General features: G+C 36.3%; 2 protein-coding genes and 1 pseudogene across 2 annotated transcripts; 1 reads left to right on the forward strand and 2 right to left on the reverse strand.

The window, feature by feature from the left end:
* The first annotated feature begins 7 nt into the window (after positions 1 to 7).
* Positions 8 to 16,245, forward strand: LOC120207961 (50S ribosomal protein L9-like). The gene is given in 8 exon segments (XM_039207338.1): positions 8 to 182; positions 185 to 288; positions 386 to 520; positions 1,347 to 1,454; positions 1,894 to 1,998; positions 2,222 to 2,378; positions 2,480 to 2,485; positions 16,235 to 16,245. Coding segments are annotated over 8 exon segments (654 nt in total). The 5' UTR covers positions 8 to 145; the 3' UTR covers positions 16,237 to 16,245.
* On the reverse strand, positions 5,419 to 6,967 carry LOC120207963 (annotated as a pseudogene).
* Positions 16,246 to 17,572: 1,327 nt separating the features above from the next.
* On the reverse strand, positions 17,573 to 21,332 carry LOC120207964 (nifU-like protein 4, mitochondrial). The gene is made up of 6 exons (XM_039207339.1): positions 21,039 to 21,332; positions 20,782 to 20,943; positions 20,167 to 20,342; positions 19,239 to 19,342; positions 19,012 to 19,123; positions 17,573 to 17,758 (listed from the first exon to the last, which is right to left on the reverse strand). The coding sequence occupies exons 1-6, from the start codon at positions 21,247 to 21,249 to the stop codon at positions 17,684 to 17,686; spliced, it is 840 nt and encodes a 279-aa protein (XP_039063270.1). The 5' UTR covers positions 21,250 to 21,332; the 3' UTR covers positions 17,573 to 17,683.
* Positions 21,333 to 23,641: the final 2,309 nt, after the last annotated feature.

Consider the following 23,641-nt stretch of genomic DNA (forward strand, 5'->3'; position numbering starts at 1 on the left):
AAGAAAGGGAGAGAAAATAAGAGGTTTTAGCTTTTATCTCTCCCCAAAAAAACCCTAATCCATCTGAGCTCCAAACTTCGCCGTCCGCCGGCGTGTCAATTTCCCACCCCGCCACCAAACTCAAACACTTGAAATCTAGTACTTTATGGCTTATATCCAGAGTGGTAGAAATGCCCTTAGGAAATTATTAGAGAAACGATTGTCCAAAGCCATGATCGTTTGATGCAACCTATGTTCTATGCTTGTCAAGGAGTTAGATACAGAAAGTTGGACGTCATTCTTACGACGGTGAATCTTTCAATCCGATAATCTTTTTTTTAACTTTTTTTGTTGTTTCATTCTTAAAAAATTATGCTTATTTTTTTGCTTTGCTTCCATTGTTTAGAGCATTGAGAAGCTTGGCAAAGCTGGCGAAACTGTCAAAGTTGCTCCCGGTTATTTTCGCAATCATCTGATGCCAAAATTGCTCGCTGTTCCTAATATTGATAAGTTCGCTTATCTCATTAGGGAACAACGTAAGGTCGCCTTTCTTCTCTCTTCAATTTACGAAGAAAATATGCATCAAATTGTTTTCCCTTAAACACGCACATCTCTATGCATAACAAATTCTTTTAGTATTAACCTTTTCTAATGACACATCTAAGGCAAAACAATCTTGACACATTGGTTGAATGTTTTCACTATGTTGCCCGAATTTTTTGGGGAGAACTATTTTGCTAGGACTTTGGATATGGGAACGTGTCCAAGACAAGTATGCTCATTGATTATAAGTTTTCTAATATACTTGGAGGAGTATATCTCTATACTATGTACAAATATATGTCGGGCACAAAGATATCAAGGAAATGAATAGTCCATCTTAGGGAGTGAATGCCAATATAAGTATGTGTTAGAAATGGATATGTTCATCTATTTCCCAAGTTTTTCTACTCTTCTATCCATATCCGAATGTGTTTAACATGGATATTCTAAGAAAAGGGGAGAGTCCAGGTAACAGTAGTTTCATGTTGCTGTTGTCTTTTGGTTGGTTCTTGCTGGTTATAATTTAAGAAGTGCCTTTTCTTAGATGTGTATCATCTTATATCACAGCCTTATACAGGAAATATGCTTCCTAATGCAATTATATCAGCTCTTGCTTACTTTCTCACTCTATCACTCTTTTTGAGGATTCATATGTTTCTTATGGATATTTGATACTGATATGCATATTCTGCTTATCTAGTTTATCAAATTGGGTTACTGTTTTGAGGTCTTGAATTTGGTGGAGCCACTTCTGATATTTGGGATATATGTACTTTTTATTTTCAGTTAGATGATAACTTACCTGTGATATACTTCCTCATCAGATTTATCAACCAAAGGATGAAGAAGTTCAAGTAGTTACAAAGAAGAATGTGGAAGATAAGACCAAAGAATATGAAAAGGCGGCATATCGTCTACTTTATAGCCGGCTGGTTAGTTCCCTATCATGAAGCCCTTAATCTAGTAAATATTTTTTTCAGGTTTAATTGTCTGATACTTTTAGCCCCCCTACTCCTGGAACGCGAATAAACAACAGACAGCCCCTTGGCAGTATGTGTGTGTTTTCATTTTAAAGGGTTTGGGTTGGGGGGAACAAGTTTAAGGGTCGAGGGACTGAAACATTGGACCTTGCCTTCTAAGGGCAGGCTTAACAACTTCCAAACTAAGCATATGTTGTTAGACAATGGTTGTTAAGAATTTGAAGTAGGACTTGTTGAACTTCTGGAAAAATGCTAGAAGTGGTAATTGATTCAACTTTTTATTGGTGAACACTTGTCTTTTTATAAAATGTCTGTTGAAGCTTGAAAACGGTAATTGTATTTATGTTGGCCCTTTTTGGTAATTAGTGTATAACTTGTATTGCCATTTTAGGTATTGAGGAGATCTATCAATGTTCAAAAGTTCCGTGCCCGTTCTACTAAAGACGACCCAATTGAATTGAGCTCACCTGTGACAAAAGATGAACTTGTTGCTGAGGTATGGCCATGTTATGTATCGATAGTAATAGTTTCTCACTTTCTCTCACATCTCTACGATATACCAGCTTGTTTCTTTGCTAAAGGAAAAACAAAGCTTATAGTATCTTCATGGAGTTATGGATTTTGTTAATGAGCCTAATCATAAACGTTTGGAACATTATGTTTTTGTTATTTCCATGCATATACACCATTGTTGAATAATCTCCTCCACACTGTTTCAGATTGCAAGGCAGCTTTGCATTAAAATCGAACCTGAAAACCTGCACCTTCCAACACCTTTGGAGACGTTTGGAATGTTTGATGTTCAATTACGGATGCCAAAATCCATACCGCTCCCGGAAGGAAGGTTTAACTGGACGCTTAAAGTTAAGATCAGAGGTAAATAAACAGAGAGGAGCGATTGGAGCTTGACAAAAGAATGAGCTTTCAAACTTTGGTGATGCCTGAGAAATATGGCTTCATATTATATTATTGCATAGGAACCTGTCTTGTTTTTGAATTAGCTTGAGAAGGGGATGATAGGAATCAAATGACGGAAGACTATTGATCTTTGTTGTCTAATTATCCCATTTATCCTTCCAACTCTTTGACACAACACAAGGTAATAATTTCAAGTTTTGCATTAAGCGATGTTATCTAGAACATGCAATATTAGACACGCACTACATGATTGAAATGAACTAAAACTTTGTACGAAATTATAAAATCAGTAGACGAATGTTTTTAAACTCATTGATGATTAATGTATTAAAGTTTGTATAAATATGATTTAATGTTAAAATAAAATGAGTAGAGACTGCTTATTCAAGTAAAAAATAAAGTTTGGTTTTGTGGTTCTTTTCGAATTTTCTTATTGTATCATCAGAGGCGGACTCAAAGCCTTCGTCAGGGGTTGCAAGAGCCCTAGGAGTGATACTTTTGAGGGGTGGCACTTGGATTAGGGGTGACACTTGAATTAGGGGTGACACTTGTGGAGGAGTTGCTTAGGATACTCTGGGCATCATGGAAGTCCACCTCTGGATAAGAGGTTGCCCGGGATACCCCGGGCTCCACGGAGGTCCGCCCGTGTATATCATTGACTCGTCTCTCAGTTCAGTCAATAAAATGCTTGATCCAATCATTTCTGACAACTATGTCATTGTTGGGTTTTATTCAATTTGACAGAATAGTACTTATGTTTTGTAGTTGTAAAATCATGTTTTTCTTTTTTTTTTTACTTCTTAAAGATTGAATAAAATATATCCCATTCTCACCTTTTTCATATATTCTATTCAGCACACCAAATAAAAATAATAAGAGAAAATAACTTCAGTGACCGAAAATATTTTATAATATACGATTTTAATCAATTTTTTTTGGATTTGTAAAAATAACCAACAAAATCGCAACGCGATTTCAAATTCGCAACGTGAATTTCGTTTTCTCAACGCGAATTTCGCAACATTAATTACTGATATAGGTAAACACAACTATCGCAACGCGAATTTCGTTTTCGCAACGCTATTACCGATATAGGTAAACACAACTATCGCGACGCGAATTTCGCAAATCGAATTCGTCAATTTCGCAACTTAATTACCGATATTAGTAAACACGGTATAAAAAATCCGATCAAAAATCCGAATTCGTCAATTTGAAAACTAAGTTGCGAATTTGACAAATTCTTGTTGCGAAATGTAAAATATCGCCTCTTAAAGAAAAAATCATTTCGACAGTTCGTTTGTTTGGTTAAAGTTAAACGAAAGAACGAACGAACATGAACATACCCTCGTTCATGTTAGTTCAATTCATTTACAGACGTAGGTTTAGCTGAGTGATTCATAAGTAGATTTAGCAACTGAGATGTCCCAGGTTGAAAACTACTCCAGTGCATTTTATGTCCTTTAATTTTCTCTTTAAAAGGCGAGATTTTACATTTCGCAACACGAATTTGCTAAATTCGTAACTCAATTTTCAAATTGTCGAATTCGAATTTTTTACCGAATTTTTTCTACCGTGTTTACCTATGTCGGTAATTAAGTTGCGAAATTGGCGAATTCAATTTGCGAAATTCATATTGCAAAAACGAAATTGACGTTGCGATAGTTATGTTTACCTATATCGGTAATTAGCGTTGCGAAATTCACGTTACGAAAATTTCTATGTTCGCATTGCGAATTTAAAATCGCGTTGCGATTTTGTTGGTTATTTTTACAAATCCAAAAAAAAATTGTTAAAATCGTATATTATAAAGTAGTTTCGGTCACTAAAGTTATTTTCTCAAATAATAATCTTTAACTTTGTCTTTCTAATTATCATCTTTATATCAAATTTTATTTATCAATTCTAGAAAATAAAGCATAGCCTAAGCGAGGGACAAAACAAAAGAAGCAAAATTGTATGGCAAGGTTAAATGTTTCTACTATCTTTAATTAGGAATACATTCTACATAATCAAGAACAAGATGGATTGCAGCGTAATACAATAAGAAAGATAGAAACCACAGATTAAACCAAGTCATGAAACTAAAGTACATTCCTAGAAATGAGTGAGCTGCTCGAGCTTACGAGACTGGAAGAACTTACATCTCCCTTTGCCACTCGATTTTATTTCTTCACTTTTCTTTTTGACACCGTACCGAATACAACATTACTTAATTTCAATTCCATCCCGCTACTGCCGTTAGCAAAATCTTCATCCACTTTATCAGATTCCCTATCACACACAACATAAATAATTCTAGACCCGTCCATAAACATAAATAATTCTAGAGGCATGTCAAGGCAACAACGACGTCCTTTACATTTGTACCGACCAGCGGATTGTTTTATATTTTTCTTTTCTAATGAACAATCAATCATTGAATTTTCTTGATTAAAACACCAAAACAGACTTTATAACATTGTGAACACAAGACCAGGAACAATTATTTGGAAGTGTTAAAAATCAAATTTGAGTGTTTGTGCAAATACCATAACACATCGACCATATCTTTGTAATATGAAGTGCATGTACCACAACTGAAGCGGACTAGTGATGGGAACCCAAAGACTGAATGTTTGTGATGTGCCAGCCAAGCTTTTGTTTCAGGATCTAGACGTATCAAAGATAACCAGATTCCTTGTTTAATTACCTTTGCTAATAGTAAATATATATATATATATATTTATGAAATAAGAATGTAAAGCACTTCCAACCTCCTGGATATCCAGAACCAAAACTCCTATGCATGTTTTCAGATGTTTCTTCCAGCACCCATTCTCACATGGGTCTGTCTCTCGTTATCTGCATGGTTAAATAAAAATAAAATAAACTATAATCAAAAAGCAGTTTTGATTTTGAATGAACCAAATGTGAGCATTTGAAACCGCGAGCCAATTACCTTAGCAACTATACTTGCTCCACTCACTACCAGATAAAGAATATCAGCCTTCTTAGCAACAACAAATTTAATGGAGGGAAATCTTTCAGACAGTTTGATCCTATATTTTGTCGGCATCTCCAACTTTATCAAGATAAACCTGAAACAGGGACATGAAATTGTTACCCTTCATAGGATTCCCCTAGAAAAACTTGAAACAAAAGGATGTTGCTAGATCTTCAAATCTTGCCAAAAATTAATTTTAAAAGGATACTAAGTTAGGAAGAACATTCGATAATATCATTTGCCTTTGCTACCTGTTTAGATTAATCAGAACACTCGAGGAATATCTACAACAGCGAAAAAAAATTATAACTTATTGTGCAATATGGTCAATATTTCTGCCAAACTTTCCTTGTACATAATCATCATCCAAGATTGTTTGGGCTTCTATTCCAACCATAATTTAATATTAGCTTACAGCATCTAAATGCAAACAATGTAATGTCTCAACAATAAAAACATGCAATCGAGTTTACTTTATTTTGCTTATGAAGTACCAAAAACACTTGAGATATTCGTGTAAAAACAACAGATTTATGCAGTAGCAAGCTCATTTCAGAAAGATTAGGAGTTGTACCTCAGTTAGAAGAACTCCCATGTGCAATACCCTATTGATGAGACCAATTGCAGAATCATGCGATATCTCATTCAGGTTCACCTTATTCCTATTAGCAATCCAACTTGTGAAATATTGTGAGATAAAAGGAAAAATACACAAAGGAAAAGCTAAAAGATATTACAATTTGAATAACTGACTTCTTTAGCATTTTAGCTGAGAGCTCCCTTGGATCTATAACATCAACAGACCACCCTATTGATTCATCAGCCTTTAAATTCTCGAACAATTCCTCCCTTTACTCTTCCTTTAGAGTCTTCGAATCTATAAACACAAAAGGAAGCCATACAACTTATGAAATCATACAACTCTTTTTTAGCTTGAAATGAACTAATACAAGCCTTTCATCAAAGCCACTAATCAGTTTAATTAATTTTTGTGAAAAATGCTTTTGAAATAAAATCAGACCAAAATTTACATTTTCAAGTGCTAATTTCCTCAAAGAAACCCTTATCTTCCTCACAATTTATATGCTTACACCGGCCAAAATAATTGAATTCCACATTCTACAGTATGCATTTGAAGTGCCCAGCAGCAAAATATATCATTTTATAACGATTTAAACTTTGAAACACAATTGAGTTAAAATGGGAGAAAACTGAAAGAAAAGAAATTCAGAACCAGCAAAATTCAAGGTAGCAAGAGTTTTCTGATAAGAGCGAGCACAGTAAAGGCATCCATACACCATAGGTCCTGAAACAAAGAAAACCAAAAGAAAATTGATCAAGGAAACATGGGTAAAGTGTGACAATAAAATTTGGGGGAAATGAAATGAAATGAAATCAAAGAAAAATAAAAAGGAGAGGAGGGAAAGATGAAAAACCTAAAACAGGGCCACGGCCGGCTTCGTCGATGCCCATTTTGGGAGAGGAGCTTCCGATCCCATTTCTCTATTTTGATTCTACAAAAGCTACCGAAATCACTCAAACGCCACGGCTGCTGCTACCGCTATTTTAAAGGCTACCCTTTTGTTCTTACAATTATTCTCAGGATTTTCCCGCCAAATATCAAAGGTAGGGCTAACTATGGTCAGAGATACAAAAATATCTTAATACGAGGAGTTCCGAGTCATCCGATTTAATAGACTAATAATACAATCAAATGGTCCATTAGCCTACTTTTTTTATTGGTAGTGGACCACGAACATCTCTATGGAAGATACAGCAAAATATGAATTTGAGTAATTCATATACAACTAGCGAGCCATCATTAATGAAAGAGAAAATCGTCTCAGTGACCAAAAAAAGTTATAATATACGATTTTAACTAACTTTTTTTGGATTTACCAAAATGACCAACAAAATCGCAACGCGAAATAACAATCGCAACGCGATCCCCATAATCGCAAATCAGTTTCCAAAATCGCAACGCGATTCTTGAAAATCGCAATGCGATAGAACAAATTCGCATTGCGATTTTCCAAAATCGCAACGCGAATATGAAAATCGCAACGCGAACACATAAATCGCAACGCGTATCCGTAAATCGCAACGTGTATCCGTAAATCGCAACGCGTATGGGTAAATCGCAATGCGTATCCGTATATCGCAACGCGTATCCGTAAATCGCAACGATAATCCGTAAATCGCAACGAGAATCCGTAAATCGCAACGCGATATTTAAAGCGCCATTATAATCGTACGCGTATTTTATTTTCAAATTACAAAAACGAATATTAAGACAAAATCCCGTAATCGCAACTCATAACCTAAAACCTAAAATCACAACTCAGTCCCATCTCCATCTCTCACTCTCTACGGCGAAGAAATCCGTCCCCATCTCCGAAGATTTCCGTCCCCATCTCCGGCGAAATCCCTCACAACCATTCACAGTCAGAAATCCCTCACAATATTCAGAAATGGAAAATCAACCTCCGAGGGTTAGTTTTTTTAATTATTTTTATTTTGAAATGTTTGCATTATTGTAGGTTTTTCATATTGAAACTGATGATAAGTTTACTGGTCATTTCAATAATAGATTAACCATTTCACTTAGATTTCATTTCGCGTTACGATTCTCTCGTTGCGATTTTCATTTCGCGTTGCTATTCTCTCGTTGCGATTTTCAAGTTAGTATTTGTCTTTGTCTTTGTTCTGTCTTTTGGTTGAAGTAATGCAATCCATTCAAGTTTCAATTTGCAGAAGAGTCGCAACGAGATAAATGAAAATCGCAACGAGAGAATGACTGTCGCAACGAGAGAAATGAAAATCGCAACGAGAGAATCGCAACGCGAAATTAAAATCGCAACGAGAGAATCGCAACGCGAAACCAAAATCGCATTGCGATTTTCATTTCGCGTTGCGATTCTCTCGTTGCGATTTTCATTTCGCGTTGCGATTCTCTCGTTGCGATTGTCATTTCGCGTTGCGATTCTCTCGTTGCGATTTTCATTTCAACCAAAAGACAAAACAGTGTTGCAAATTTTAGTTTCAAGAATAAACTACTACTTTTTATGTTTATTGTTTTTGGTATATCTTCACAGTGTAGTTTTTGGTATATCTAACTTGGTATGTTTATTGTTTTTGTAGAAATTTTTTTCGGCTCAATTGAGCTTGAGAAATAAAGTCAGCCTTGCCACTACAATTGCTTCGAAGCTTTCACCTGCTCAAAGACAATTGTTTGAGGAAACCTGCTTCGGGCCATGGCTGAGAGTACAGCATCCGGGTGGAGATGCTAATTTGACCCATTTGTGGCTTCAGACCATGACATCAAATCTACCCGACAGTATACAACGTGGTGAGGAAGAGATATGGTTTCATTTTCCACCAGCGTATACTTGTTTTGGGCGAAAGGAGTTCTGCTTAATCACTGGTCTACGATTCGGACACGATGATGTAGGCCGGTACACTCGTCATATCGCCCGCCCATCATGGTTATCTCGGGTTTTTTCGGATGAGTCAATGGAGAAGCCGAACCTACATGTCGACGACCTGAAGAAATTGTTTAATAAGAAAGCTGGTTTCACTCGGATGGATGATGTCGATGTTGTCCGAGTATGCCTTCTACTACTTGTGTATGCCGGCTTTTTAGGCAGAGAGGCCAGACAACCTATTCCTCGGGAGCTAATAATATTGGTAGAGGACCTGAATGCATGGAATCTGTTTCCGTGGGGTTCGTATATATGGAAAGCTACCTGGACTAAGTTGTCGTCTGCCTTTGATGACCGCAAAAGTTTGCGGGGCGATGGGTCCAAATACACTTTGTCAGGCTTTGTTTGGGCCTTTAAGGTAAGAATTTCTATATAATGTTTCTAAAATTATAATTAATTATTTAACAATTACTAATTTTGTTATTATATTGTTTGTAGATTTGGATATTCGAGGCTTTCCCCAGCATGCGTACATATGCAATAAAAACGTCAAATGATATTCCCAGGGCTATTTCCTGGAAGAGGAAAACTCTGTTGGATTGGGAAGACTTAATACCATATGCGACAATAAATAATGTAAGTTAACACAAATACTTTCATATAATATATAAACAGTTATTAATAGTAGACGTTTAACTTTGTTTGAGTTTTTATATTTTAGGAGGCCAACATTCCATTACAAAGACTGACACCCACGGAGGAAGAGCTTGCCACTGATTGGTGGCAAGCTAGTCAGAGTTTTTTTGATGGCACGGATGATGAGCAGCATCCACTTCCTCCAATTCGAGAGCCATCACCTCACCTAGAGCCATCACCCGATCGACCCGACTATACACCTCTAGAACGAGAGCCATCACCTATCCCGTCACATCATCGAGCCTCTTCTCCACCATCACCTCATGATAGGCGACCGGCAAAGATGCCACGACTCCTATCTCCCTGTTCTCCACCTCCACCTCCACGGGATGAGTCAAGGGAGTTACGTGATGAGGTCAATGCCTTGCGTGAGGAGATCGGTACTCTACGCGATAACGATGGTGCATGGCGTGTGGAGGTGTCAACTTTACGTGGTGAGGTTGCCGCTCTACGTGAGATGATAGTATCGTTGCAGAATGAGGTTCATACTCTACGCAACGAGGTAAGTTTAAGATTTTCCATATTTAACTTAATGATAAATTTACTCGTAATTTCACTTAGATTAGCCATTTCACTTAGATTGCTTAGTAAATTTATTCGGTTGCTGCCAATTCTGCTAAACTGTGTATTCTTTAACACTGTGAAATAGTATTTGTCTTTGTTTTGTCTTTTGGTTGAAAGTAAATTTGTTCGGTTGCTGCCAATTCTGCTAAACTGTGTATTCTTTAACACTGTGAAATAGTATTTGTCTTTGTTTTGTCTTTTGGTTGAAAGTAAATTTGTTCGGTTGCTGCCAATTCTGCTAAACTGTGTATTCTTTAACATGTGAAATAGTATTTGTCTTTGTTTTGTCTTTTGGTTGAAAGTAAATTTGTTCGGTTGCTGCCAATTCTGCTAAACTGTGTATTCTTTAACACTGTGAATAGTATTTGTCTTTGTTTTGTCTTTTGGTTGAAGTAATGCAATCCATTCAAGTTTCAATTTGCAGAAGAAGAAATAGTTTACTTTCGCAACACGAAACTTAAAATCGCAACGCGAAACCAAAATCGCAACGACAGAATCGCAACGCGAAACCAAAATCGCAACGACAAGATCGCAACGCGAAACCAAAATCGCATTGCGATTTTCATTTCGCGTTGCGATTCTTTCGTTGCGATTTTCATTTCGCATTGCGATTCTGTCGTTGCGATTTTCATTTCGCGTTGCGATTTTGGTTTCGCGTTGCGATTTTAAGTTTCATGTTGCGAAAGTAACTATTTCTTCTTCTGCAAATTGAAACTTGAATGGATTGCATTACTTCAACCAATAGACAAACAAAGACAAATACTAACTTCAGGGTATTAGTTTGAAACATATTTTTCTTTGTTATCTGATGCATTTTGTGAACTATGATAGAATAATGACTTGGGTGAATACAATGCAAGTTTGAAACATATTTGTCTTTGTTTCACTGTTTAAATATCATGTCTGTTTATTTACTGATTTTTGTATTTAATTATTTAGCGGCCCGATAGAGTGGATGCTTTACGTCGGGTTATGCTTGCACGACGGAGTTCACGCATCAGACAGCGTGCACGTGCTATTAAGTCTCCGTACACCCCAATAGTGCGAAGACACCGCAAGAAGAAGCCCGACTCGCCTGTCATCCCTCAAGAGTCCACTCCTATCGTTGAAGAGGCCCCCCCTATCATTCCTCGAGAGTCCCCTCCCACCGTTCAAGAGGCCACTGTCATCATTGAAGAGGTCCCTCCCACCATTCAAGAGCCCGATTCACATGGCGTCATATGTAGGCTTCTTGAGAAACCCTCTGACGTGCCGGACATGATGGATTCAAGTTGGCTCTCGTATGAGTTACCGGCCAGTACCATACCGGTATCTGAAGAGGAGAGGGAACAACTACCGGACACAATTCTGGATAACACCCTTTGGGCTAAGACCGCTGTTGATTTTTATCTACATGAGCGGAGCCAGGGTGTTTCACTGACATATGCAAGCTCACCGATGATATCTATTTGTTGCTTGATCGGTCTTAGTGGGGCGTATTATTAGGGGTCGAAGACAATGGCTATTTCGATGGGGGGGGGGGGTAAGTCTTATATTTTTCTTATATTTCAATTTGATTAATTTTTTTTAAATTTATGTAAGTTACTAATATATGTCTTTTTTTGTAAAACAGCATATCGATGCGTGGGTGACACGTCTTCTAATAATAAGAAAACTTAAGAAAAATAAAAATATACGATATACAATTATGCCGACGTCTTTTCACGCCGTTCACTTGAAGAATGCACGAGATGAATCATTTGATTTGGGCAATGGACAAGCTAAACTTTATCCTGCATGGTGGGAGGTCGATAAGGTTAGTATTTATTTTAGATTGAGTTTAAAGGTTTTATGAAATAAGTGCGCAAATGAATGAATTATTACTTATGATTGCAGGTGTTTATCCCTGTTTTGGAACGTAAACATTGGATTCTCGTCGAGCTTCAGCTCCCATCCCTTAAGACAATAGTGTATGACATAATTACATATCATTGGCTGATTTAAGAGATGTTATTAAGGGATGGAGCTCTCATTTGGCTAAATTCTTGGATGCGATCAATTATTGGACTCGTTCTGGAAACAAGAAGCCAAAGAAGCTCAATATTACAGTTATTAGAGACGAGACCGCGCCACAACAAACGAGCGGAGCCAGAGGAGATTGTGGTCCTCTCGTATGCTTGGCGTTGGAGCGTTTGACGACGGGAAGCATCAAGTATCTACCTCCCACCGATAGAGATAGAGCTGCAGTAGGCTTGTGGTTTCGGCATTATATGGCTAAATCGATATATACGAGACGCTGCCTACCTGCATCCGCGTTATAAAATGTCCATAAACAATTGGTAAGTTATATACTTTGGTTTGAAAATGTTTGGTTAAGTACCTAGAATTCAATAATTTGCTGTTTGTAGGTTTTAGATGTGTAGAAAGTGTTGTTTGAGCAATGTTTGGTTTCTGCAGGTTAATCTCAGAAGTGAACTGCGTGAAAATGATGTATGGCTGCAAAAGTTGATTCAATAGTTTAATTGATTGTTTTTTGATTGTTTAATTGATTTGTAAAAGTTGATTCAATAGTAGATGATCGGAAATAAGAATTATTGCTTATTTTTGATTGTTTAATTGATTTGTAAAAGATGATTTGTAAAAGTTGATTTGTGTAATTGATGCGAATATAATTCTTATTTGTGCTTGTTTAATTGATTGAAATGTAATGGTTGATTTTGTTGATTTCAATCTGCATTATGTTGAAGGCAAAAATGACTATCGCAATGCGAAATGAAAATCGCAATGCGAAATGAAAATCGCAACGAGAGAATCGCAATGCGAAATGAAAATCGCAATGCGAAATGAAAATCGCAACGGGATAATCGCAACGGGATTTTCATTTCGCATTGCGATTCTCTCGTTGCGATTTTCATTTCGCATTGCGATTTTCATTTCGCATTGCGATTCTATCGTTGCGATTTTCATTTCGCATTGCGATTTTCATTTCGCATTGCGATTCTCTCGTTGCGATTTTCATTTCCGCATTGCGATTTTCATGTTGGGATTTTCATTTCGCATTGCGATTCTCTCGTTGCGATTGTAATTTCCGTGTTGCAATAGTCAAATGCATGCCTAATAGTGATAACAACTGAATAACAAGAGTTGGTTAAGTCAAAATGGTTGGCCTGAGTCATTAATTCAACTGAAAATGTTAAAAGTTCACACATAAAATCCACATAATACAACGTTTGCATTTAAAAATCACCTAAGTTAACAGTCCCAAAAGGTGAAGCCAATTGTGATTGGGATTTTAAAGATGATTGCATTTTGCTTGACACCATATGAGCTTTGGATTTTGATGAGGATCCATATTTTGGTAGAGGAAAAGATGATTTTGATGGCACTGGTGATCCACATGTCAACCTTGTATGACCACTTTCCTTGCACCGACTACATGTCGATCTCTTCTTCTCTTCACCCTTAGACGGTATACGATCGTGACTTTTTGGTCGGCCAGGTAGCCTTCTGTCCATGGCTGGTGGCAAAACTGTTTGTAAGTCATCTGGTATGTCCCACTCAGAAGGATGTGGAATAGGATAGACAATCTCGGCATAAGTCTATCGATAAGCTTCTGTAGTGTAGCAATCCATAGCGTATGCGCTTGAATCATCTTGGTTTAAATGAAGAGCAACTTTTATAACATGGCCACACGGATAACCAGATGTTTGCCATTTCATACAACTACACGTCTTTGCATTTAGATCGACTAGCCCATTTAAGTTATTATCCAGTACTTGAAACAAGTGTTTGAACATGGTTCAACTCTCCATGACGTTGACTTCACAACGTTTCGTTATCTTTTTTTCAGTCCATGGTGTAACACGATGTTCCAATGTTCCTGTAAATTTAAATAAACAATACTTAGTAAAATATATAAATTTGATAAGTTACGAATTCAAAGAAATAATACCTGCATGGTTTCTTTTCTTGTAGTACCACTGTTGAATAGAGGCTCGAAAAAACTCCATTAACATTGTAATGGGTAATTTCCGGGAATGACGACTTAGAGCGTTGATTGATTCTGCACTATTAGACGTCATGAAACCATATCTTGCTCCAAGTTGATGTACTCTTGACCATCTTTCAAACCCGACATCTTCTAGTGTTTGAGCACACTGAGGCAAAACACGTCTTAAACAATTTATATGCTTATTGAAATCCACTTCCCGATAAGCTTTTACAGCCTTCCAGTATGTCCATTTGTGCTTTTTTACCAGCAGACCTTGATTTTAGATTTCTATACAAATGAACACCACAAAGTCCATGAAAAGCATCTGGGAAACACCTTCTAACAGCGTTGTCAATTGAGTTTGCCCTATCGGATATGATTGTCAGATTGCTAATAGGACCTATGCAATCCCTAAGATGCCCCATAAACCATGTCCATGAATCAGAGGTTTCAGATTTGCCAACCCCGTAAGCTATTGGCAATATCCCATTGTTAGCATCCATGGCTACTGCTAATAAGTTTACTCCAAGGTATCGACCTTTCAAATGTGCTCCGTCAACTATAATAACTGGGCGCATGCAAGTAATAAACGAACGAATCTACAAAATAATATACACAAGAAATAATCATTTAAATGTGAAATGCATGTAACTAACAAAAATGAGTCAACAAAATTATATTGATTTACTAACCGTAGCACCAATGGCGATAAACAGCAACTCAAAGCGTCCATCTCTATCTGTTTTGATATGAGTTACCGACCCAGGATTTTTCAGCTTTAAATTGTGACAATAAGCCGGCAGTTGGGCAAACGATGCTTCTGGCGACCCCCTCAACAATTCCAAGGCATAACATTTGGCTCTCCAAGCTTGAGAATATGATATACTAATCTTGAACCGAGCATTCAGTCAGTCATAATTTCATGTCCCCGATATACCCTGCCATTCAAAAACATTAACTCAGCCAGAAAACCACCCAACACCTTTTTGTTTGCCTGTCTATGGTGAGGAAAAACTTGGGTTCTTGAACATGTATGTTTATCAATAAAAGTCCTAACTTGGAACATTTTGCAATCTTTTATTCTCTTTGCAATCATACGCCACGTACAGTTTTTGTCAATCATACACCTTGTTTCGAAACGATCTTTGCTTGATTTGTTAACTTTTAGTTGATAGCCATCTTCCACACATTTCGTATACAAAGCTATCTTCAAGTCTTCCTTTGTATCAAAACAATCATCTTTCTTGATACGAATAACTTTTGTGTAACAATCAACTGCTTTCTTTACCAACTCTTCTTCCGGTATCTGAAGTAATTCTGGCATATTCCAGTTATACGCCCGTGGCATTTTCTTTTCTTCGGGGACTTTTTCTTTTTCTTTTTCTTCTTCAGGATTATATGAATTACAGAATGGATGTTCAACATGTTCATTCACAGTCGTAACTTCCTCCTCATTATCATCAACAATATCTTCTTCGTCAACGGCTGTTTCATCATCAAAATTTTGGTATTGACCAATATCAAAATCATTACACGCAGGGTCTGTTTCTTCTTCTGAAACATCATCAAAATCCGTGTATTGACCAATATCAAAGTCCGGATATTGACCAAGACCAAATTTTGAATACTGACTAGTACTCACAATTTTTTCTGTTGGCTCATCATCGTCTAACTGGTCAATACGAAAACCGGAATTTGGTGCTGAAAGTTGATTGGGATTTGGATTAGAGAAAGGTTGTGGGTTTTGAGAAAAACTTAGTTGATTACTACCCGCTACTGACCCAACAATACTACTTCTAGGTTCAACAACATACAATGTAACATCATCTTGTGAAACACTAATGTAAGCAATGAATCGTTCAACATCTTCATTGTCGGTTAACAAATAAACTTTACCATTTCTCTGATAAGATAGCCTAAATCCACTTAGGGGCTCTAAATTCAATTTCTTTGAAACACGTAGCATTAGAGTTTCATAAGTTAACTTTTGTAAAGACAATTTTAGTTGAAGATTCATGGGTAAAGGCATATATGTAAAACACCATGAACATTATCCCATGACCCTCCAAAACACAAATCTATCCAAACATGATCAACATTAGATGATTTCATGGTTGTAAATTAATTTACTAAACAGACGAGCTGCGAAACTAAAACCTGTTGCCGGATTGGGAAGGATGTCGTTGGATATAGGAACGGATGTCGCCGGAGAGAGTGATAGATGGAGATGGAATGAGTTGCGATTTAGGGATTTAGTTTATGATTTCAGTGTTATATACCCAAAATTTCAGTGTTGTGATTTACAGATTCTCGTTGCGATTTACGGATTATCGTTGCGATTTACGGATTCTCGTTGCGATTTATGGATTATCGTTGCGATTTACGGATACGCGTTGCGATATACGGATACGCATTGCGATTTACCCATACGCGTTGCGATTTACGGATACACGTTGCGATTTACGGATACGCGTTGCGATTTATGTGTTCGCGTTGCGATTTTGGAAAATCGCAATGCGAATTTGTACTATCGCATTGCGATTTTCAAGAATCGCGTTGCGATTTTGGAAACTGATTTGCGATTCTGGGGGATCGCGTTGCGATTGTTATTTCGCGTTGCGATTTTGTTGGTCATTTTGGCAAATCCAAAAAAAATTGGTTAAAATCGTATATTATAACTTTTTTTTTTGTCACTGAGGCGATTTTCTCTTAATGAAAATACATTTGACCATGCAATCTACTACTTCATTTGCTTTTCTTTTCATAAGTGGAAAGTTATAGAGTTGTAGGTTCGAAATCTATATCAGCCATTTTAGTTTATCTTAGATCTTTAAGAAACGGTGTCGTTTGTTTCTTGATAAAGAGTCTAATAGTGAACTTATAGCCCCCAAAGGAACGGCCTATTAGCTCCTAATAACGTGAAGGTCGCAGGTTCGAGACCTGCATGGGCCATTAATTGCGGGTATCGAAACTTTTTGGATTGTTGACTGCATTTTAACGGAAACGTTGTCGATCTGAGTCATCACATTCAGAGTCTCTTCTTAAGGCCAAGCAAACTCAATTTTGGAGCGCAGTCAGATATTTTATTTTTAAAATGTAAGATAAATGCTTCCAGTTTTGTTATTTACCTTTTCTGCAATATATAAACAAAATTAGTATATTAACAAATCTTTATTTACAAAATTTATCCCATCTCTTGTTAAGCCAGAGTAAACACAATTTATAAAACTAAATAGAATAAATGTTCCAGTGTGATAATAATTTATGAATTTTCATCAGGATCAATCGGATTGTTCAAATACTATTTAACGTAAAAGAAAACATTTTTAAAGGATGAAATGAGATTTTATTTTTAAAATAAATTTAATTCATTTTCATTAGGGTTCTGCTGGATTTTTTTTCTTCTGAACAAACAGCCATTTCATTTACAAATATGATGATTTTCATTTGAAGAGGATTATTTTTAAATATAAAATCTAAATTTATTATTTCAAATTAGAAAATAATACATGATTAAATCCTATACAAAAAGGGAGTGCCGCTAGACGCTAGTCTCCGAGCTCATTTATTTTATCCGACAACACTGCAGACAGTATGATAAGAGATGATTAAGTAAGCTTTCAAACTACTCCAACTTAGCCGCTAATGTAGCATCCTCATCTTCATCTTCATTATCTAATTCTTGCTCTACACCCTTCACCTGTATCACGACATTCGAAAGGAAACCGATTAGAAAGGAGGCCGAGCTCTAGATCTACTCGATAATTCCTAGACAAATAACAAGCAATAAATGTGTATTATATTTAACATATACTTTAATGTCCAAGAACAGTGTATGCTTTGAAATTCAATAATGGAATTGAAAGAAAAAGTTCTATTGCCGGGTACTATTATTTAAACCGAGAATGTAAACGTACTTGTCAGCATAGACATAACCATCACTATTACTCCAATAGTACTCAGATCATGATCTCAATCATGTACTCGAGAGCTGAATCAGCTGATATGTGTACTTAAGTATGCATAGTGAAATAATGCAGACACCAACATACAGATTTATGCTCATTTAATATAATTTAACTCCTATTTCTGTTCATCCTCCTCCTACCTGATACAAAAATCAGTACTTCAGCATTGGAGTGAGAACTAATGCAAGTGCATACCCTCTTCACCACAAAAGAAATCAACTCAACAGGAGTCCCTAAAGCTAATAACCATTGATAGGAATAAAACCCCGCATCAGAGCATGTATCGAGATACGGACCAGACTAATCACTCCATCAGATACCAAGGTTAAAGACAATATGATCATTATAACCATGCCAAAAAGTGAACAATTGCACTATATAGTTTAGCAGACAAAGATGGTTTAACGCTAGGATATAAATGCTTCTCATCCTACATTGTCAATGGACTGAGGATGGGATGATTATTCCTTGACTATATGATCCAATGAAGGGGGCTGGGAGGATAAAATTTAGAATAAAATGGACTACAAGGTGATAAGTCAATAAAGGGGGGTAAACATGGTATAATTTGACACTTCCCTACTTTACCATGTTAACAAGTACCGTAACACAAACTCGGTTCTGAATGTTGCATACAAGTATGAGTACGACACGGATATGTTCAATTTTTTTTTTCAGTAACATGGAACTCAAATATGCGTTTTCTTGATAAGTTTATTTGGTAGACAGTGATAAGGCACAAACAAGGTGATTTGACCTTATAAAACTTATTATCCAATTATATTTTTTTTAATTTTAATCACATTAACATGAACATGGAATACCAGAAACTTTATCCTTCTCTATTTGTTATTTCAGTATGTGTTAAACACACAATTTGAAACCAATCACTTTCCTTTTCAAATGTCACTCATCCCATTCTCTCCACCCATATTCATACCAAACAGATTCTGAATAAAGAATAAGGGTGGTCATTGGTTATTACCTCTGGAACATAATGCATTAGCATATTTTCAATGCCCGACTTTAAAGTAACAGATGAGCTGGGGCAGCCACTGCATGCTCCTTGCATTTTTAATTTAACTATTCCTGTGTCTCTACAAGCGCGAACAGGAAATGTTCAATCAATGATAATTCAAAAGGCATATAAATAAAGTATGTTTGTACATCCAAAAGATAATTTAAACCAAATAAGGATAAAAGGAAGTTTACGGATCAAATCCCCGATATTCAATATCCCCACCATCATCTTGCACTGCTGGTCGAATTCGAGTCTCCAGCAATTCTTTGATCATTGCAACTGTTTCAGAGTCATCCTGAGTCATGCAGTAGCATTTACAAGATTGATTCACAGATCTTCACAAATATGAGGTAGCAATTCTGATAATAAAGATGCTAAAAAAGAAGGGAAATTCTCAACTAGAAGAATATAAACACATTTTTATTTTCCAGTCAAACAATGTTCAATAACTGATATTACTATCCCACGAACATTACACCGTTCCTTCCACACTGGTACATTTTCACTTCCTTTCATCTTCAAATATATTTTTTCATCTTCAAGTATGGGTAGCACGATAATCATTAATGGGTTGAGCTTAAGAATATAAATAAAAACAAACGATTCTATCTTTCTTAATTAGTTGTTGGTTTGGTTTGAAAAATTAGAAAATACGAAATGGCCAAATAAACCTATTCCAACACACTTGACAAGCCAACCACTACCAAAACCGACAGAACTGAATCAAGTGAACTGACTAGGGTCTGTTTCAGTGTTTTACTCAATTCAACCATCTATTACTAAGTCCTACATAACATATGTGGGAAGAAAAGAATGATTTTGCAGCAATTGCATAAGTATCATGCCTAGCATTGCAATTGGAAACTGCTTTTATTTCCGATGACATAATTTTTTTACACAAGATAAACTCTAGCTGAAAAACAAATGCCTGTTTCATTTAATCTGTGCCTTCTTCAAAGCTTTGAAGACATGACAGTACAGCTTAAAAATTCAAAGAAACAATCCAATCTTAAAATATCAGATACAGGATGAGAAAAACAAAATGTTTAGAAAGAGAACGCCAAACAGTCAACAAATATGTGTAAACTCTTCAGAAAAAACTGAGGTTTGAAAAAGTACCTCATGAATAGCAGTGTCTGTGGATATTGCAGTTGTTGAGTCTAGAAACAAGGGCTCTCCAGAGGAATAAAACTCCATAATTGCAGCAAAAATTTCTGTCTTGAGGAGATCCCAAGAAGCATCATCAGACTTTGTTACAGTAATAAAATCGGATCCAAAGAAAACACGAGTGATACCTGCAATGCAAGGAAACAGGATTCAATTCATCCAATCATCAATCAAAATATAGTTGAATATTCAATCCCAGTAATAGAAAAAAAAACACTTTAGCATAATTTGAAACGTGACTAATAGAAAATAGCAAGCATCTTCGTCCAACTTTTATGTCTAATTCCATTTCAAGCTTAACTAAATGGATATCCAGAAGCTTAATTCCTTCACCTACCAGGGCTTCATTGTAAGATATAAACCTGATTGAGAAGAAGCCAATTCACCACCGTTTCTTCTTCCTTTTTTCCCGATATTTTAGTATGAATGAAATTGAGTTATACAATAAGAGGTAACCATCTTTCTTCTCATAATCCTCAATATAATTAACAACCATAGTTTCATTCCTAGACAGGAAAAATGACAAATCAGCTGCAACTTGATAGGATAATAAGATAAGTTTGTTACCGTCAATTTCATACAATGACTTAGCCAATGGCGAATTCATGGCGGAACGAGTGTTTGGGAAATCAGCACTCCCAACTTCCATCACCGCTTTCCCTGGATAAAACATCAAAGACGAAGGATTGGGTGTAGATTGAGTTTGGATAAACATGCTTCTCCTTTGCACTGCAACCCAAAAGAAAAATTAAAATCCATCAGATAATTGGAAATAAAAACCAAGCCAAACGGTTTTAGAACAATACAAAACCAAACAGACCAACCTCTAAAATGGGTCCACTCGAGAGGAAGTAAAGATGCGGATGACTCAAAATTAGAGGAAAGGACGGCGCTCGAGTTTCCGACCCCCAGAAACGATGGCGCTCTGGAGGAAGAGAAGATGAGGCGGCGAGATATTAACTGGGAAGGGGAGGTAGACCGGCATGTTTGGCGATGAGGTAGGGCTCGACCAATCAATCTTGCAACACCTTTCATGGATGCTTCTCCCTTTCTCCGACGAAAAAACGAAACGCGCCTTCGGATATCAACTTCAGAATTTTAGTCCGGCGGATCTGGTCGATACTTATCTGCCCGAATTAATTCGTTACTTATTTAGTATTAAATATTAAAAGATATTTTTATTAATAATTATATATATAATAATTATATATATAATAATTATATATATATATATATATATATATATATATATTCATAAACTAAATATTTTTTTAAACAAATAGACACATGTCAACTACGTTAATTGTTTTCATTTTCGCTTGTTTTAATTTGGCAAAAGATGGGATAATGTGGTGGGAAAAAAGTATTAGAACGTTGGAGAAATATTTTTAGAAAAAACCTTCGGATCATTTGACATTTTTTAAAAACGTTAAAAATGTGACATATTTCTTCATAATGCATGTAGTTAGAACGCAAGGTGTTTTTACCTAAAAATCACCTTAATATTAAATAAATTATGCTTTAACACCGTTTAATTAAATATGTCTGATCTAACACCCTTCAGCCCTAAGGCGCATTTGGTGGGATGCGCCTATGACATGTTAGCCCTAAGGCACGTTTGGTGGGATGCGCCTATGCCCAGTCAGCATGTCACGTTGGAATGAGTGCTTTACACGGGAGGCGCATCCTCTAGGGCGCACCTTTCCCTCCCACCGCCCGACATTTCCTGCCTATTCCCCATCCCCTTCCCGCCAGTCTTTCCTGCCTATTCCTGTAACACCCTCAACCCATACCCGACCCGGATACGAGTCTAGGATGTCACATTGACTATCAAAAACAATATTCTAAAGAAAATAATAAAACTTTTGGATTTATATAACTAAAATACGATAATATACATAGGTTTGTACAAAGTTCATCCAAAATGCTCAGAGCATACACAACTTAACAGTTTAATTACATGCCAACATTCATTTACATAACAAAATGACCTACTGATTAAGTTGCTTCTGATCTGATAGTTGTAGGAGTAATGTTGTCCAGCTGCTTAATTTGTCTTGTCTACTATCTTGGATCCTACGTGTGAAGCACTCACACGTTAAGTCATCGACTCAGTGAGGCAATATAATAATGACAAGAAAATATAATGAGAATGTCAAAAATGAAATGAAGTGCAATGAACATATGCATTTAATCGGTGTAATATCCATAACCATGTTTCCTACACATAGACTTATCACATTAACACTCATAAGTTCATATTAATCAATTCACTAGCCCATGATACCATACTGAGAACCTAAGGTATGTGAGTACTGTGAGGTTGTGCACTATGTTGTCACCACAGCTCGTATAAATGCACCGAAGTGCCACGTAGAATTGCACCGAAGTGCCGCATAGAATTGCATCGTAGTGCCATATAAGATGTCCCTAAGGACTACGTAGAAAATTCCTTAAGAATCATATATATATGTTAAGGATCAAGTATATGTCTCAAAAGACATCACATATATTCTAAGGAATACATATATGTCCCAAAGGACCGCGTAGACCCTCTACTATTGACATGCCAACTATACCTATAGTTCTTATCTACATAACATGGGCTTTTCTCAACTTACATAATATATCACGTAGACATGTCAATTCCTCACCTTCATCACATAGCTCATATAACTTTGCATATATATTCATTTAAACATACTACATAATACACATAGTATGAATTCCTATTACGTTTCATAATATGAAATGAATCATGCATCAATGTATTGAATCTAGACTTATCACAAGTCTAGAACTGGATACACTACGATAATCATGTTATGCATATGCACTCACCTATATTTCTTTGCCTTTCCCTCGATCGATCTTATTGGGCAATTGTTCTGGAATTTGTTTAGGCTCTGTATCTACATAGTAATACATTGATACTTATCAGTATACTAATTAATATGTTCTAAACTATCATTTCTTAGGTTAAAAGAAAAACTATTTTCATCTCTTAATAAAGGTATGTATCGATGCACTCTACAGTGTATCGATGCACTCCTTAATGTGTGCATCGATGCACTACCAGTGCATCGGTACACAAATTACATTCGATGTTTTCTTTTTAAGGGGGATGCATCGATGCACTCCTTATGCATCGATGCACTAATTGCATTCGATGTTCATTTATTTGAGAGTGCATCGGTACACATTGAATGTGTACCGATGCACATAACCCAGAAATGTTATTTTTAGCACGAAATCCCTTCATAATCCTCTCAACACTACATAATTCACCTCATTTTATATCCCTAACTTTCATACACTTACTTAAACTAATTATTATCCATTCAATAACTCTAAAACTTAAAAATTCAATCCTCTATATAGAATTTAAGAATCTCACTCAAATTCCAACATGTTCTAATTCCTATTA

Source organism: Hibiscus syriacus, unplaced genomic scaffold (assembly GCF_006381635.1).
Source record: "Hibiscus syriacus cultivar Baekdansim isolate YM2019G1 unplaced genomic scaffold, ASM638163v2 tig00015498_pilon, whole genome shotgun sequence".
In the NCBI taxonomy this organism is placed as follows: Eukaryota; Viridiplantae; Streptophyta; class Magnoliopsida; order Malvales; family Malvaceae; genus Hibiscus; species Hibiscus syriacus.

What these genes read in the sequence shown, in the direction of transcription:
- LOC120207964 (XM_039207339.1), bottom strand. Translation starts at nt 21,249, where the DNA reads ATGAAAGGTGTTGCAAGATTGATTGGTCGAGCCCTACCTCATCGCCAA. An exon ending in CGAGTGGACCCATTTTAGAG is followed by an intron (nt 20,944 to 21,038) that starts GTTGGTCTGTTT and finishes TTTGGGTTGCAG; the next exon opens with TGCAAAGGAGAAGCATGTTT. An exon ending in CAGACACTGCTATTCATGAG is followed by an intron (nt 19,343 to 20,166) that starts GTACTTTTTCAA and finishes TGCATGACTCAG; the next exon opens with GATGACTCTGAAACAGTTGC.